The sequence below is a fragment of the Bombus huntii genome, chromosome 1, assembly GCF_024542735.1.
Source record: "Bombus huntii isolate Logan2020A chromosome 1, iyBomHunt1.1, whole genome shotgun sequence".
Taxonomy (NCBI): domain Eukaryota; kingdom Metazoa; phylum Arthropoda; class Insecta; order Hymenoptera; family Apidae; genus Bombus; species Bombus huntii.
Genome location: NC_066238.1, coordinates 26,123,618 through 26,143,649, shown reverse-complemented (window position 1 = coordinate 26,143,649; position 20,032 = coordinate 26,123,618). Strand labels below are relative to the sequence as shown.

At 30.4% G+C, this 20,032-nt stretch overlaps 1 protein-coding gene across 18 annotated transcripts in view; it reads left to right on the top strand.

The window, feature by feature from the left end:
- Positions 1 to 9,761: 9,761 nt before the first annotated feature.
- Positions 9,762 to 20,032, top strand: part of LOC126866713 (uncharacterized) — a 497,548-nt gene continuing 487,277 nt past the window's right edge. For 8 of the 18 annotated variants that reach the window (XR_007690037.1, XR_007690036.1, XR_007690027.1 and 5 more), the window contains exon 1: positions 9,763 to 10,146. Coding sequence is in view for 2 of the 18 variants with exons in the window: in XM_050620714.1 (XP_050476671.1) it covers positions 10,128 to 10,146 (19 nt within the window). In the remaining 16 variants the exon portion in view is untranslated. Of the gene's footprint in view, positions 10,147 to 20,032 lie in introns of all 18 variants that reach the window. The other 10 variants (XM_050620723.1, XM_050620696.1, XM_050620627.1 and 7 more) reach the window with 2 other exon arrangements.

Genomic DNA, 20,032 nt, shown 5'->3' with positions numbered 1-20,032 from the left:
ATTCTATATCTTATTGCACACTTTTAATTGAAAGTCTCTATTACTAGTTTAATACTTATCACTTGAATTTCGAAATTCGAAATATTAACGAAATTATCAGTTTCCAAATAAAATATTTGAAATCGTAAAGCATTGTACAGTACGATAACATTCTATAACGAGAAGAGTTTCTCTGAACGATGCCAAAAAATCGATAACATTCGTAAACTTTTTTAATAGAATGAAAAAAGATATTAATCCCTTCGCAGTCGCAGACATGACTTTTTGAGTTTTTATCTTCTCTGAGTGTTTAAAGGAAACATCACAATTCGAAGTCGTTTATTTGATGATTTGGATAAGATCTTTCGTTTGCTCTGCATTTAATCATTTAACAATACTGACAGGATATTACGCCTATATCTACATTAATAATACACGGAAAAAGCAGTCTGTACTTCTAACAAAATCTTTTTATGTAATTTTTCTTTTACTTGAAATACTACTAAAATTGTACTTTAAAAATGGTGCTACGTTACAATACCGACATAATTATTTCTTTATTTTTATAATACAAACTATAACACAATTCATAGTACAAATCTCATAATGTTTTGTTCGATGTTGTTTTGTAATCGTGAAAATCATTTCTACAGAAAAACATCGAAATCTTAAGCGAAATTATAATTTTTTACGAGATTTCTTTTCTAGATAATAAAAATTTTTCCGATGTAAAATGTCCCGTCAATAAACCAGGAACGATGTCTTCGCTTAATTCAAGAAAAATATTTCTCTTTTGGTGTAAACAGGTAACATATCGTAAAGAATCAAATACCTATATATTATAGTATTAGTAAAATGCGTAGGATGTTGTTTTTATTGTATATTGTACTTGCTGAATGTTGATACGAGTAAAAATTTATCTAAGATTAGAAATAATCTACACTATTGGTGTATTTACTATAGTAAAATGTTTTATTAAGCTTCTTTATACGTATATTGCAACTTTACCTGAAGCAGGGAGTATATACAATAATGAAAATCAAAAGTGGCGACTTGATACCACAATATCTCATTCGAAATATGAAATAAATGTCAAACTTCGTTAAATAAACGACTTCTTGACGACATCTCGTTCAAAATATTAGATAGGTAAAAATCAATTTGCGACATATCTCGTTCCTTCTCGCTTTATCTTATCTTCGTCGATATAAAAAAAATTACGACTCTCTGTTCTTTCAAAATGAATTTTTCTCTTTATAATGAATTTATTGGCATTTTTAGCATTAAATTTTATTACTGTCCCCTTTTTCGATGTTACCTTATTTTTATTAGCACTTATGACCGCAAATCCTAATTTCTTTTCTTCAAAACCATCATATCATACATTTAAATATATGCACATAGCTTAATTCTTAAATTCCAGTGCTAAATTTGTTTTAATATCGGCTTTCTTTACAGATACAAGTGTATTAATACACTACAGTGGCAAGCGTATAAATATGGAAACAGTTACTTGTAAATTGAATTAATTGTAGTATAAAAAGTTTTATTTCTATCTTTTTTCATAATATACACTAAAATTTATAACATAACACCTAAAAATACATTCCTTGTAGTTTGAATCACTATAAATATACAATAGAACAGCTTCCATATTTGTATTCCGTGTAATAATTGAAAAGTTTACTGGAAAAAGAAGCTATAAAACAAAATGATAACTTGAGTAAATTGCATCGGAAGCTCTCGTTTTAACTTCTCAATATTAGCTATGTTTGAAATGACAAGTACATATAATGATTGTTAAGAAGGTTACCTTTTTACTTATGCAATAACTAAAGATGTCATAATAAATCAATTATTCGACTAAAATATTTGTCATAGACAATTTTAAAATGATTCTCAAATTCAACCTGATTAAATTGAATGTGTTATAAGCATTTTGCTATATGTTTGCCACTATACATATGTAGAACGTAAATCGACATTTTTTTTATCTAGAAAAAAAGGAGAGGTGCAAGGGATTAATAGAAACAATGTTACAATATTAGTTTCCATCTATTAAATTAATGATACTCCTGCTTTTCATTAACATAATTTAATTCTCTCTGCATTTATTTACATAATATCTATTAACAACAAGAGTTTGACGAAATACAGACCACCTTATGATGTCATGAAACAAACACAATTAACGTGGCTTTACGACGAGAAAAAGTCTCTAATCCAAGAACTGCAAGATTTTCTTCGATTTAATTAGACGTGTAAAATAGTGTTATGATTCGCGGATTAATAGCGACGTACGTGTGCCACGACAATATGGTTATCTCGTCCATGGACAGATTCTTAATTAAATTCTCGTTGCTTTCTCAACCAAGACACAGCAACTCCATCTGAGTTTTTTCATTCTCCGTGTCGGGTTCGGAGTATTCAGAAAGGTCTCCATCCCCGTGTTACCTCGGCCTCTGTCTTGTTCCACGCTTTACCAATCCCTTTTCAGCCCTTAGAAACCCTCCTTCGTTCCACCGAGCCGGACCAAGCAACTCGAGATTGCGTTTGGCCTTCTTGAGTATCGTTGTAGCGAGCTTTATTCTAATCTGCCATCCCCTTCAGTCGCAAAACAATTAAGGGCCACCGTCTCGCGGTTCGGTTTTTCTCGTTTTTCGCTGCTGCTCTGTTTCTCTTCGTCGTTCTTTCTATCGCAATTTCCGTTCCATGCCCCTGGCTACCTTGTTCAGGCTATTGAACGTGGAAACTGTATTAACCATTGATATCCGTGATAACTGGCGATACCGCGCACTGAACGATTCTCTTTGAGGAAGATTTAATTGTTATGTATCGTTTCCTCTTTTTGCAGCTTCCAATGGCTTGCTTTTTTAATCTGTTCAGTGACGTTTCGAGTACAGGGGACGTTTGTCATTTTGTTGAATGTTAGATATTTTTGATAAATACTGCTGAGAGGTAAATTGAGCTTAACACGTTCGCTCTTGATCAGATTTTTAATTTACTATGCTAAACGTTAGTAAATAATCTTTGTACAAAATCTGTTCATTCAATTGAATCATAGGGCTTCGTGTATATACCTGTATACACCATTATAAATATCTCTTTTGTACAAAATTTTATAGTATTTAATTGCATTCTATATCGAAGTCGATATTATATGCACATAGCTCCCTGTTCATATGTATTCAAACATTTAAAAACAATATAGTTAATATAAAAAAATGAATTATGTAATTGATTTGTGTACATGAAATGTATCTCTTACTGATTGCTTCAAATAGTGTTGGTATTTATATTCTTAATTTTCCTATTGAATTAAATGATTTCGTAAGTTGGATTTAGATTGTAGTCAGATTTCTTGAAATTTTTGTTGTTATTTCATGTCTGTTGTTATATAGGATCACAATAGTTATTATTTTATTGAATGGATAAATCTATCACACCGTTCTGAGCAAAAAAACCTTTATTGCACGCGCTTACAAAAAACTAGGAATAAAAACAAAAAAGCATCTTAAGCCTATCGATTAAATCTATCGATTGTAACTAGGATTATCCTCTAGTTATTATTTCTTACAACTAACGCATCTGCATATGGATGGCGAGCACGAACTCACGTTGTCATTTTCCACAATGTTTTATTTAATTCAGTCCGAATTTTTGAAATAAAGTTTAGATCAAGAAATTATATAAGCTAACACGCTATTAGCTCATTAATTTTCTGTAATTTTTACGAATAAGTAAATTTTCATAAATATATACCTTTTTTATAATTTATTTCTGTTTTAGATTATTATCTTACATAAATATAAAATTCCAATCACTTTAAATCGTTTCTCAAATAGTCTGCCTAAATTATTACGTTGTATACGAAAGCTTTTGGATACCCTAGCACCTAATACTTAGAAACGGGGGTGTATAACTGTTATAAAAGGATATATCGACTTGGATTTCAGATGTATACTGTATATAAAACGTTTCAATCGAAATAAATATGTGCTTAAAAGTAGAAATAATAGTTTCCATGCAATAGAATTCTAGGATTGTTATAATAAGCAGATAATATTATGTCGGGTTTTATTAACGAAGATAAGATTTAATGTTTAAAGTGTTGAACTGTCTAAATTGACGAAGTATGAAATGCATCAATCAGTTAACTTCTCGCATGATGAAAAATTTCACTGTAACAAACTACAAAGTTAAAAGCTGTCCCCTTTCTCAGAAATTATTTTAATTAGATTCATTATTTAAATCACAAATGTATTGTAAAATGGTAGATTACACATAGAGTATAGAGATTGAAAATTTATTTTTAACATTGCACTGTACGCATTAATTAGAATTTCGTACAATTTGAAAGAGAAAACGAATAAGCAAAATTTTAATGAATTCTCATTTTTAAAAAATGTAACGTTTAATAAAGGAAAATTTATAAAAGTCATAATAAACAAGCTATCGGTTACCTTTTTCTTTTAAACAGCAGAATGTTTTGCTTCGAAAATTTGAATCCTATATGTCCATGTTTCATTTATATAGAGAGACTTTTAAAATTCTTCACTTAATTCTGAGCATGATTGATATTCTATAATGTAACATATTCAGAAAATTTAATTTTCAGTAATAAAGAACGGTTAATTCTATTTCATTTTCGTTTGTTTCAACTAAGTGATTTTAAAAATGTATGTTTTGAAGATGGTAACATTATTGATTAAATAGGAATAAAAAGCACAGGTGATTCACATTTAATTAGAAATTTAATTTCAAGGAAAATGTATTATATGTATATCTAAATATCAGTCTTCATGATTATCATACTTCATATGTAATTGGTCTTACATCTCATCTTTAAGAAGAAAATTTCATAGTCATCTGTAATCACTAGTATTTGAATCATTAATTTAGTAATAAATAAATTAATTTAAATATTTGATGTCATTTATGCATAATAATCAAGATTTTAAACTTATAATTTAGACATAAAAGATAAAATTATACAGTGGTTATATTGAATAATTATAATTTATTATAATACTTTAGTAATACATTATATTGAAGCATAGTATATTATAATTAATTACTAACTATAGTTTTAAATAAATATACAACAACCAAAAAATCTTATTACCGTACTCAGCATAACTACTCTAAAGGCGATAGAAATGCATAATTTTTTATTCATAATTTATAAGGGAATAAAATAACAAAAAAAAACAAATGAAGGATGTGCAGGAATTAAATAATGACAAAAATAAATGAATTGCTAATTTTAATATTAAAATATGTTTTGGACATACATAAATTAACATGTCTACTGATCTTTAATCACGAATTAATCTTGTAGAATGGCCCCGTTATTATTTTATACTCGTATATATGCGGTTATATACGTGATAGTATGTAGCTGGTAATTTTTAATTTTGCCCCTAAATTGTAGACCGTTAAATTTGTTTTGACGTCAATTATAATGCTGTGAAGTCCAAATACATATAATGCTATTTAAGAAAGTCAAGACAACCTTGATTTTTTGTTTAAAAAAAAGTATTTTTTTTTTTTGCACGTTTATAATATCCAAATATGACAACTAACATTTGTTCACAATATTTCTTTAAGAGGTTATACCAGAAATCGGAAATGCCAGGAAAATGGTGGTTAATTTTAGAAAATACACCCTGTATATCATATAAACTTCAAATTATTTATTTAAATCTTTAGCAATAGTATATTAAAATTAGATAAAATTGGAATTATAATTCGTCGGTATGTTATCTCTCCTAAATACGATCGCTGAAATCAATCACAATAATTTCTTTATCAATATAGACTGGAGAGTACCAAGAACCTTTTCTAACTTACATAGAGTTTGACAACTAAACGAGCTGAGAATGATGCAATTCTTAAATAATAAAATTGTTTCACAACATTTGATTATTTCTATTCCACGTATTAACTTTGAGAAACAATTTTAACGATATATTATAGAATTTATAGAATGCAATCGTGTTGGTCTTTTTATTCATGAGATTGTAACAAAATTATATTCTAAAAGAATAAGCAAGCGTTCACAGACTCTTGAGCATAGTAGACACACCTATTAAAAGTTTATCACATTTGTATAATCTGCGATATGTGTTATTAACAGCTTGCAAATAAGCAATACTGGAATGGTTTAATTCAATTCAACATTTAAACAAGAAAAATCCTTCTAAAGATCATCAGGATACAAATTAGTCGTCTATTATCCATTTCTCATCGTCGACAGTAATTCAAACTTGGAAACAGCAGGCGAAACTCGCGAATGATTACGAAGGCGGAAGTCAGGTGAATGAAGTTAAAAAAATATTTTAAGCGTGGGAAGGAAATCAGAGATGTATTGAGACAAACATGTAAGCATTTTATTTTTGGACTGGTTCTAAACACCTGTAAAGTGCGTAATGATAGTAAACGAAGAGCTGGCACGCAAATATTATTTCAGAAGAAGACGTTTAACTAACTCAAAAAGCGTATCTAGCCTTGTCTTCTGCGGAGAAAGAATATCAATATGCATAAGGGTCTGAGGGGTATCTGGCGCCCGAAACTCTTTCCTAGCCGGATACTTCGTTCGTTCGCAAGCTATAACAAGCTATGAATTATGAATTGTACCAGGACGAGGGTTTCGTTTCTCTGTGTGTGCTCTCGTCTACTCCTCTTACGACTGTCCAATTTAACAGACGACCCGTACTCGTACGAAAATCAACAAATATTGTTCTTGCTACAGTTATAACTGGTGGCTCGTTATTACGTAAATATTTTGCACCGTGAAACTGTAATTAAAGATCTATTAAATCAGCTCACGCTGGACTAATTACATTGAAATTGCCGCCGCCACGCATCCCCACCCTTAAAATACCGTCGAATCACTGAATACAGAAAACTTCTCGTCAGTAGCTTGATCCTTCTTTTCATTTCTCTCTTCCTGTTTTCTTTTCTTTCCGTGCTCTCTTCTTCTCTTCTTCGTTTACTACTTTTTTTGTCGATTAGTTCACGCGGAAATCAGAAATTTTCCCGTTTTATGTATATGTATGTATTTATGTATACAAATATAATTCTTCGATTGAGAAACGGTTTTTATACCAAATTCGGAAAAGAAGAAAGGTATCTCAATTGGACACGTATTTTGTGTGTGTGTGTGTGTGTGTATGTTCACCGATTTCTTCGAAATAACTTGACTAATCGATGTGATTCCTTTTGCATCTCGTAGAACATGTTCTCCCACTGGTTCTGTTACCATATCTTTTTTGCACAAGTCCAATTTTTATGCTTTTTCATCGACTACTCAGGATTGGGTTGAGCTATCAGGATGAAACATTCTGCATCTTCTAGGAGTAGTCCACCAATCAGTCCCGTTCGCAAAATTTTTCTCGTTTCCTCATTCTTAACTGTTGTTATTGCAAATTCATCGATTTCATTTCATTATATCTGTGTCTTCTCTACAAATTCATCGCTGGTAGCGATGAAATTCGGCAGTTTCTTTACAAAATTGCTTCTGGAAGTCTACATCGTCCGTTTTTATACGTAGGCTCGTCGCTCGAAGAACGTTTGACCCGTGTAGTTTTAAGCATATTTAGGTCGTTTCGTTACACATTGGTTGTAGACTTCAGCTGTTTCTTTGCGAAAGAAATCTTAATCTTTGCATTTCTGCAAGTTGTTCTCTCGTCATGCGGTTTATTGGAAATTTCGTGCGGTTCTACATCAAATATAGCTAGGCCGTATAAATTTCTCACACACCTAAGAGCAACATAAATTTGTGCCTTTGCAAAATTTGTTCTTCTGCTAAGGTCAATTACAGCTCTATTTAGTATATGATGTATAGTGTATAGTGATGTATAGTGTTATAATTTATATACGGTTACTGCCCAGCTTACGATAATTAGCGACATTCTTCGTTCAATGTCTTCATAACCTTCCGTCGCTAAAAAAGGTTGCCATTGCTGAAGATATCGGAATGTACCCATCGATATTTTTGAACAGTTTCACTAAAAAATATGAAATAAAAGATCTTTTGCCAAAAAAATATTAACGACTTCGGAAAGCGCTAAAAAGTATCAAATAATTTCTATTTTATTCGTATTTTATTTAGACACATGCATATAGAACATCGATTAGATTACCTTCTCGAAGGCGGCAGAAAATTAAAAATACTACTAATATATAGTCTATTTTATTTGTAATTATATAACATCGGTAATAGTAGCGATTGTATCTTAAGTTAGTGCTGTATATAAATGTACATTGTATATTTAATTCCATTAATCTGTACACTATTAATACATTCAGCGTAATTTATATCTGCACGAATACAAGCGGCACTTTCAATTTGGCCACTATTAAAACATGTTTTTAGTGACTTCATGTTACAATATATTGCAATTTAATGCAATTACATGTAAATTTGTTGAAAATTAAATAATATAAATATAAACAAGCTGATTCGAAACATTCGGTGTGCGTTTGACAATACAAACATTAGTGTGGTTTACATGTGACTGAAATAAAAGAAGATTATTTTGAATGAAATGTACAATTAAAACAAATGGGTACTGTTTCTAGACAGAAGGCAACAAAAAAAGTGTAATTTTTAATAAAAAAATTTTAGACAATATAGTCGTCGGACAATGTTACTTAAATAATTGAATCGGAGCAACATATGTGTGTGTCAGTAGTGATACGAAACTAAAATCTTGATCTTTATTGTAGAGCTAATAAATTATTATTTAAAGAATAATAAAAAATTTATTAATTCTTTGAATACTAAATATTCTGAACTTGAACGTTTCCGACAAACAATGTCCGATTTCATAGGATTCTTACACTCAATATAATACATATAATATATTTTGAATACATATAATACATATAATATATTGATGTTATATAAAATCATATATATATCACTGTTCAAAAGTATTCAGATACTTACTTATTCCTGACAAAATATAGTTTAAAGCAAAAAATTACGGATAAATCAAACTGCTATATATATTTTACTTTTTATAATCGTTGCAGCAACATATATTAGAATATTACAACAAAAAATGTAAATCACTTTTGAAACCCGATGGCAATAATAAAATTGCAGCTTACAATTATAAAAATTTAAAAAAATACTTAGCTTTTTATTTACTAAATCTCCATATAAAATCTCCTTATAAAAAGTTATGTGACATTACATTAACTTTTACATAAAGTTCTTACATTGTAAATTTATTATTTTCCGAAGTACATGAGATTCTTAATACTGATTCTAAGAAGTTTAATAAATCGGTACTTATATGCATATGTATCATACATATATAAGAATGTTTTTTGAAATTATACCAATTGTATGGAAATTAAACGAGGATTGCCAGACTAATATAATTTCGACGATGCTTTCCGAAGTTACTACAGTCACTTATAATTCCAACAGGTGAATGAGATGTAGGAAGTAGTAATGATCTGATAATAAATATTTAAAGTATGCATCGGTACAGAAGAAAACATTATTTATCATTCTCTGTCACATCGACTTCGGCTAAAATAGAAATCTGTCTGTCGATAATGCAGAATTCTATCTCTACAACAATCGATACTTTTGTATCTACTTTCATTTTTGCACAGATTCCACTGTGATTTGTCTTTCACACTTTCTCACATATCTACAATCGGTAAAACTGTAGTTTCTTAGAGCGAACGACTGGCGTCTCTGATCGAGAAATATTAAGCGCAGGAGCCAGGGGCACGATTGTCCTCACGGGTTGCTAGTCAGCAGGAGTTTAGTCGGTGCCGGTCCCGAAACGCGTTCACGTCTGGACATTCTACGGGACACAATATCTAAGATGGCAACAAATATGTACATTTGATAGGGCAGTCTATTCGAGGAGAAATCCGATTCTGTTCGATCAGAACAATACGGCATAATGAACGGCTGACGAGGTATAATACACGGCATGAACGGATAGTTGAGGGACCGGTGGTTGTCAGTTCAATCCTTAAAATTCCGAAACGAGTCCAGCTCCTCCGGGGTGTGATATCGCTTTCCGTTTAACCAACTTGCCATATACGGCTGTTACCTGCGCGAAATAGACGTGGTGTGTGGGAAGTTAAGCATTCCAATGGCACGCCCGTGACCAATGGTTCCACAGGATAGAGGTAAGCAATAAGTTGTTCACATCGACTCCTTCGTCCTTTTTCACGCCGCTTTTCTATACAGCACGCGCCAATCATTGTCACCGATTGGTGACAAATTTTGATTGAACTGTGTTTTTTCAAGAATCCACCGATTAATTGATAGTGTGGTAGAATTTGCCTTTATATCGAAACTTTTGTCATTACTTGTAAGATTTAACAATGGTCAACGAATCTATAAGAAGTCTATAATTATTGAAAAACATGATAACATGCTTGTATTTTATTTAGAAATTAAATTTTGTAAGTTGAATTCGTTTATATCGAGATGTTTTGGTGCTATTAGTAACATTCCAGGCTGATAAATGAATCTTGTGAAGGCTATAATTATTTTAAAGTGGAACAACATCTTTGTATTTTATTTAGAAAGTAAGCTTGATAGATCGAATTTTATAAAATGAAATTGCCTATTACGTTTATATCAAAATATTCGTTGCCTCATATCGATAAGACTTAACAGTAATGAACAGATCTATTAGAAGTTCGTAATTATTTACAAAATATGCTTGCATTCGATTTAGAACGCGAATTTTGTAAACCGAAGTTTGCAAAAATACCTGTGTTGAAATTGTTTATCGTTTTTGTATCAAAATGCTTACCCTGATGTGATTTAACAATGATGAATATATATGAATCTGTATCTATTAAAAAAGAAACAACATGCTTGTTTAGAAAATGGATTTCGTGAAAGAATTCTACGAAAATGATTTTATACAAATGGAGTTTATGGGCAAGTCTATTTTAGAAAATTTTTCTTCACGTTCTTACTCATATATATTGTACCATCAGTACTCCTTTCGAAATATTTAGATCCATGATTGAAATAATATTTGAAGATAATGTCGGAGAATGTATGTTATGGAAAATTTTATAGTGTTTATCGCATTTAATAAAAGGGTTAGGACTTATTAAGGGAATCGAATCGATAGTAACTTTGATCTCTCTTTGACTTACTCTGTTCGTCATTAAATTCCTCGTGGACATTGATCCAAGAATTGCAGGTAATCTCATAGTAAGATGAAAATTGACTGAATTAGTTCTAGACTGGATAATGTAGAAATCCTGCAATTAAAATTACAAGTTCGATAACTGCTCTTATCCAGCTCATTTCAATTTATCAATTTAGCAAATTGGATTTTCAATTTCACCAGATAAAGATGAAATGATATTCCTAAAACTATATATATATTTCAAATACTTTTTATTAATGTAATTTTTCGTAAATAATTTAAAAATTTTTATAAAAATTAATTTCTAGTATTTAAAATTAACATTATGAATAAATTTGAAAAATTTAGTTTATTAAATTTCGATATGGATGTTAATTTTAGTGACGTTACTATATATGTATGTTTAATAAACATTCATCTTAGAAAATATAATTCTTTGATATGACACGTTTATTAAGTGCGAAATCGGATCTTTCTGTGAGGTAGACTACCTGTTTTCTGGTTAGACGGATACATCTATTTTCATCTTTGAATTACAGTTCTCTTTACTTAGTTTTTATAAGCGCTTAGTGTGTTAATTGTAGTAATGAATACTTTAAATAATTTTTCCTTGGATAAATTTTATAAAGTACTGGAATATTTTCCTTTAAAATATGGAAGGAAATATTAACTGATATATTTAAATAAAATTTATGTAACAACGTACAATAAAAATGTCATTAACATAAATAAAGTTTGTAATTGTCAGAGAATCATTATTTTTGCGCTTCTGTTTAAAAAATTAACAAGTTAGCACCGTTTATGAAATTATTTATTAATTAATCAGTAAAGTATTATAATACATATTCATTATGAAACTCAGAATATTACAAATTATAATTAAAGTTATGATAATTATTTATAAAATAGTATAACATAAATTTAGTTATTTATATTAACTTTGGTGAAATAATTAGCTTTCTCCGAATGGGTGCTTCGTAGATTGTTGTTTTATAATTCTGGAACTATTTGCTTTATTTCAGTCTTTCTCTACTTGTGCACAGTGGGATTTCCATAACATTACTTTTAGAATGTTATATTATTATTTCAAACTGATTCATTTAATTATAGTTTTCCATGAAGTCATATTATTATTTCAAAATAATTTTAGTCAATTGATTGCGTTAAACAAATTTTAAAATGCAGTATACCCTATACTTGTAAAAATTTCATAAAAGCCGTCTAATCATCAACTTTCTTAGTACTATTACGTGTGAATTTATTTATAATTCACTATATACAGGGTGGTTGGTAACTGGTGACACAAGCGGAAAGGGGGTGATTCTACGCGAAAAAAGAAATCGAAAATATAGAATAAAAATTTTTTTTTTTATTTTTTCCATCGAGACAACGATCTACAGTGAGATCCGTTATAACGAGACGTGATAAAGTGCACGCGTACCGAGCGAAAATTCAAAGTCGATTTTCTCGAAAACAAAGCCTCAAACGAAAAATTTTTATTCTATATTTTCGACTTATTTTTTTGCATAGAATCACCCCCTTTCCGCTTGTACCACCAGTTACCAACCACCCTGTATATTATAATATTCATATTTTTACTGACTGATGTGATGAAAACAGTTCTCTATATTAATAAGTTATTTGGAGCATCTTAAAAATTTGCTTTTATATTTTCAGTCTCTTTTCATTTAGGAAAAATCCAAAATAAAGGAACCACCTCTGATTTCAGTAGTTCTTTAATATGTTGTCAAAGTATATATGCTTTAATTTATTTTATCTGATCATAATTCATTCATTTTTAACACTTTGACTGCCACGTCGAAATCACGTTTCGCTCAGGACGCCACAGTGTTTTAACACAGTGCACCGTTAGATGCAAGATTTGTTCTGATTTTTTATTTATTAATGTTCTAATAAAAATGTTTAATTGTTCAATGGGACACTTCTTATTTCAAAGTATATTCTATTTATCGGTTATATTCAAAATGCCCCAACTGAATTTTCATTCAATTTTTACAATTGTAAGAAACTCAAACGCTCCGGTCATTAATGATCACGGTGGCGTCACAGGAGAAACCGTGGCCGGTCATATGTGACCAACGTGGCAGTTAAAGTGTTGAGCAATAACACTAAAATTGTTTTAATTATAGCACTATTTCCGAATATTAGAATTATCATATCAACGATAGGAATAACAGAAATCAAAATAAACATCAATGAAAGTAAAAAACAAATAATCAATAGTAATATAAATTGCTACGATCTCGTTAATCATAATGGTTTTACTACAAGTAGGAGAGTTATAAAAATAATAAAATTTATCATACAAAGATTAAGAAAAGACAACAACACCGAGAGACAACAACCAAGACAAGTGAAGAAAGAAATTATTCGAGTACTTCAATACTACCATAACTTGATATAATCTTGTCAATTGTATTACCTTCATTCTTTACAAATTCTCACCAAAAACATTGGATAGTTCAGGAAGTTGCTAATGGCATTTAGAAGATATTTAGAAGATATTTCATTTCAAATTTACTATATCCGTATGTATAGAACTAATATACCATTAAACAATGATTCCTTGAAGTAACTTTCAACTTAAAAGTATTCAATTTTTTATCGTGAAAATTGTATAAGAAAAATATTCTATAAGATCTTTCTTTCAAATATCATCAAATATATCATATATAAATATATTAAATAAAATCGTCTGATCGGAGACATTCTAAATATTCTGAACAGTCCATTACAAAGCTACACTGGCGCTCATAACCAGCCGGGTACCTTAGTCGACTTATAGCAACAAAAAAATGTATAAAGTAGTGAAAAAATGGCTAAAACTAATATTTATCATCTTGCTATATACTCGGCTAATAATCAATTTTAATTATTTGTTTAAGCATTAGTCAACAGTAAATTAAAATTGTGAATGTAGTTTTTATTCAAATTTCTTAAATACTACTGTTCGAACTAACGATAATCTTTTCATGGGCTTAGAAGGATTTTTTTTATCTGATCTATATTGTCTGGGAGAACAGATATGTATTAGTCGGTCAAAACGGTCATGCAGTTTTTCACATGTAAACAAAAAGCGATTTTTTTAATAAAAGGAAATATTTTTATTTGATATTGTATTGTCCATTTTGATTTATAATCTTCTCGAATTTTTCGAGCAGTGTCAAAATCACATGTTTATAAAAATCCCCATCTTTCCCGCAAAATTGAATATTGCCACACGAACTTATTGGCCAACCTAATAATTTAGCGCTAAAGTACTTTTGGAGAATATTTTGTTACAAATCTCGTTGAAAAGTGTTGAAAATGACAACGTGAGTTCGTGCTCGCCATCCATATGCAGATGCGTTAGTTATAAGAAATAGTAACTGGAAGATAATCCTAGTTACAATCGATAGATTTAATCGATAGGCCTAAGATGCTTTTTTGTTTTTATCCCTAGTTTTTGTAAGCGCGTGCAATAAAGGTCTTTTTTGTCTCAGAATGGTGTGATAGATTTATCTATTCAATAAAATAATAACTATTCTGATCCTACCTCTGAGTATAGAAATAACAACAAAAAGTTATATTATGTTAATTTTTTGTAAATATTAATATTTTACTGCATATTTAATAATCTTTTAAATAATCTTTTACCATATCATAATAATAAAATAATGGTATAAACACATAATTTTCATCCGCAGTTCTATAATTAGGTTATATCTTGTCAAAAATGAGTGTATAGATGTTCGGATACTTTTGATTGATAGTGTATCATCGAAAAAATGATTCCATTTCTACAAAAGCACCTTGCAGAATATCACCTAGGTATTTTTATCCCGAAAATCTTTGACTACCTATAGTACGGATTTCACCGTTTTACTTCGACATTGTTTTTGCAAGGGCACTACATAGATTCATTTCAGACGGGACACGCGTCGCAAAGTTTCTTATGAGGATTTTTTAAAAATTCAAGACAGACCGTAGGTGGGACAAGAATACATATATGTATAGCGCAAATAACTACGTAACCAGACGCGATCTAGGAGAGCAGTGAATTTATGAATTCTCGTCCAACGTAATTTGCTTGAAACGTGAATAAAGACCGTAAGTTACGGCAGGGAGATTGTTATCCTGTTCTCTCTTGATATTATGCAGAAATTTTTGTAGCAAGGCGCTCTAAGGTTGCTATAGTTCGCGCGTTCTTGCCTGGTTTATTCGAGTTTGAACGAGACTTATACATTGTCGGAGATAAATCATTTTTTTCGGAGGAAAAATCCGGTGATATATGGGCAACAATAGGGCATTAATGCTTAGACTGTACACCGCGCAAGAATTGAAAGAAAAGCTTGAAATACGAGTATGACATTGGTTGTTTGGATTCTTGTAATTCAGTTGTTGGTGTAATTTATCGGCTATTTTTATGCATTTTGTATAACTTACTTCGGAGCAGTATTCGAAAATGCAAAATATTTATTGAAATTCCTATTCTAATTCTCGATATTTTACAGATCATTGCATAAATTTTGTGATCCAAGGAAAAAAATTTACTGTGTAAACCTCACAGATATTATATCAATTGTAGAAGATTTCTTGCCAAAAAAATATTATCGACTTCAAAATATATATATTTTCAGCAATTATTATAAGCAATAATTTCTATTTTATTTGTATTTTACGTAGACACATATGCAGCAAAGATTACATATTTACTTACTAAACAGCATATTAAATGTATCACAATCTTTTTGAAGGCGGCGCAAAATGTCGTAAAGTGCTTCTGGTATAACAATACTTGAGCACCGCACTATAATATTTAAACTCGTTTATATTTATGTATATTATTCAAATTTCAACAAATTTATACCTAACTGCATTAAATTATGATGTATTGTAATACAGGCACCAAGAGCATGTCTTAGTAATGGCCAAATTGAAAACTCTTGCTTATATCCGTACTGATACAAATTGCGGACAATGTAGTAATAGCGTACATGTTATCTTAATTATACAGGGTGGTTGGTGACTGGTGGTACAAGAGGAAAGGGAGTGATTCTACGCGAAAAAAGAAGTCGAAAATATAGAATAAAAATTTTCTTTTTAATTTTTTTTTTTAATTTTTTCATCGAGACAACGATCTACAGTGAAGTACACTGGAAGTAGACTTATGCTTGAAAACGAATCTAAAGGACAATGTTTGCTGCGGCGAATTGAAGCCTATATTGAGAAACAACCGTCACAACAACAAACAACAGCAAACCGTCGAAAAATTCGCTTATGTACAGCTAATTATTGAAGTAGTTTTGAATTAAGTACATAAAGAAGGAGTAATTGTGAAGGACTGTTGCATTCAATAACGTTAGCGGGGCGTTCACAATTTATTTTTTTTTTTTTTGTGCATTACTTATTTTATAATCGCATCAACTACGAGGTCATTAGTGGCTATAAGGTTATACACTATACCCGATATATCATTGTGGTACTAGCGTTACACGGGTTCTAGTACTCTAGGATAGCACCAAGACACTACTAATCTAATGTCCTAGTACATACTCCGAGAGTAAGCAACAATTACTTTTAGTACGATTGAAGGGCATGTGTGACCTACAGTTTAAGGTACACTGCGAACTACCAGAGACTTCGCTGTAATGAGGACATACAATTCCGAATAAATCAAGTTGCAGAGGTGCCGGTACCTTCAGGGTTCAAACCGGATACTTCTCAGTTGATCGCCAGTTATGTTGTAATGAAACATATTAATTTCTGATGGTTTGATAAATGATTCTATGGGAATCATAGAGAAATTTACACGGTCAGTACTTAAAAGAGATCAGCTGAAAGAGGGAAAATTGACGCATTCAGTACTTCTAAAATTTAATGATGAATCTATTGGAATCAGATTCAAAGATATCGATAGCTACATTCCGAAATCTCCAGTAACAGCAATACTTCAAGTGTGGAGACATTGTGTAACACAGCAGGTAGTGGAGACGTTAAGCGAACAATGTTACAGCTCATCCTAAGCTGAAATATTATTAAGTAACTATATACATTAATTATAAGGGACTATACTAAATAGGGCCTTAATTGATCCTAGCGAAGATAATTTTGTAAAGGTTCAAATTTACCGCACAACCATATCCGACTTAGTACCAAACAAAATTCTCAATAAACTGCATGACGATACAACACTTGCAGTAATACAAAGACTTCTTTCGCGAAGAAACAACTGAGATCTACTTCCTACGACCAATGTGTAAAGACACAACCCAGGTATACTTGACACGAGGAGTTAGTAATAAGAAAACACGAATCAAATCAGCTTTGAGCGACAAATCTATGTACGGGAACGGATGAACTACTCTTCCTATACGGAGGAATCGAAAAAATTTACTATTTCTACATGATGTTAAAGGTTTGATCCCGATAGCTTAATCCAATCGAGAGCAATCGACGAACATACATTAAAATTAGATTTTTGCAAAGAAAGATAGTGTGCAAAAAACAAATACAAAAAATGTTATAACTGTATATGCATGATAGATACAAAAAGAATGATGAGAAGAATGAGAAATAAAAAAGAAGAATATACGCATCAAATTGAGACACATTCCTCCTTTTTCGAAGTCGGTATAAGAATGATAGATCTCTGTCTCTAATAGTTCCACACCAAAGTAATGAAGGTGATGAATAAAAAGTTAAACATCTAAAAAGGAAACATTAGATAAGAGATCTTATAACATTAACAATACCAGTCACTATACATGTGTGATATATCAAACTAATTTTTTCTAAATTAGAAAGGTTCTATCTTTAAGAAATCAAATTCTTTAAATACATATGTAAACTATTATTTTTTTAATTATGCTATCAAATCAATCAAAAAGACATTATGACTTTTAACATGCCAAAAATACACTTTACCATTTTTATTAATATTATGGTATTTACATACAGCTGATAATTATTGAATAATCCATGAAAACTTTTACAAATTACTTCCTATTTGTTTCGAAATTAACAAAATAGATATATTTGGGAGAAAGGACAGAAAATCAATTCAAATGACTGAAGATTAGTTATTAATTTTCATTAAAACGATAACAGCTACTTGTGATTTTTTGTTCCATGCCACAGTAACAGTGTATTAAATGAAAAATTGTGCAATTTTCCAAGCCATAATTCATGTCGTAAAATTTTTATCTATGAATTTCTGTAATGTAATAAGTGTTCGATATATAACGTATGCGGGATACGATATTAGCTATTGAGAAAAATGAGAAGGCATTGAATATCGTGCTCCAGGGACAGCAAACTGGAAAGCCATTCTTCTTTTTTCGCTATTCGCTAGATTACCGGATATACTATGTCCTCATTTTTAGAAGTATGCATAAAAGACTATTATTATTTCTCTTTTCTGATAGAAAAGATCCGTTCGAGAACATATTCACCGTATTTGATTCCAGAGTTCTTTTTTATAAACAAACAATCTTTTATTTTCTAACTATTGTTTGAAGTCATTTCTGCATTTATCATTTTACAAGAATAAAGTAATCTGAGATTAATTTAATAAATCCAATTTAATGTAATATATACAAGTGGCATCTGTCATTTGCCTCTACAGGTCATCCTATTCCAAGCATTAATGCAGATCATAATATTAAAATTTATATTCATTCTCTTAGTACTTTGTTTTGTCTCCATAAATCTAGACCCAACCTAACCCCAAATACAAATATAGCAACTAAGTTTCGTATTCTCGAAATTAAGAGAAAATATAACGAATTTACGCAAAAATCCGCAAATAATGTACGATAGTTTAGGATTTTTCTGAATTCCATCACATGGGAATATCAAGCAACGAAAAAACCGATGTCCTGGTTAAAACAACAACTATAGAACAAATTGATAACTATATTTGTATTTCATTTACTGATTTTCGTGAATCATTTAAGTACGAATGTAATTTGAGTACGAAGAAGTGTATAAAAACTCAGGGGTATATAACAGGCAAAGAATAAATCCAAGATTATTTCGAAGACGATAATAAACCATGGTTCGCAAATAAACTCTCACGAGAGTTTGGCGTCACAATTAATTGACGTAAATCAGATCATTACAATCTTTTTGCGTTTCATTCGCACGTTCGAATTATAAGTGATATAAAATGCAGTTGCAACTTCGGAAAGTAGGATTTAAACTATAATCTGGCAATATCTCTTGTTTAATTCCTATAGAGCTGATCCAATAAAGGATTAAAGAAAATATAAACTGTACTCGTTACCGAACATGAAGCTTTTACTTTATGAACCAGATATTAAAGCGCGTTCTCGTGTATACTTTTTTCTTAAAAAGTGTAATTTCTAAATGTAAATTTTCTGTACAGTTAGTGTCTAAAATATCATATATCTGGGAATGGTAAACTGTAAGAACTGTATGTAAAACCTAATGTAACTGTATAAAAAGAGGTAAGAAGATAGAAAGATGCAGCACGACAATGTGCACACACAATGAAATCTATTACATGGTAAATTTATGAAGGAAATAAACATATAGAGTTATTCACATTAATATCCGGACACAGCACTATCTTCTGTATTTGCTATTTTATATGACAAGAGATGATTTAAATACCGCCTTGTTTATTCTACGAAAATATGGATTACATTTATTGTAGCTTGAAAATACATTTTATTCTCGTGTCACAATACTATTCTATCAATTCTTAAAAACAGTTCGAACTGTGAAATAGATTTACTTTGTATAATTAATGCCAGAAGAAATTAACAGAATGTAGAACAGATACATCAGATACAACACTTTCCCATCGACAAACAAGTTTTTGAATGTCTCTTTTATGAAGAGATAATCAGCAGATTTTGATTAGGAAAACAACA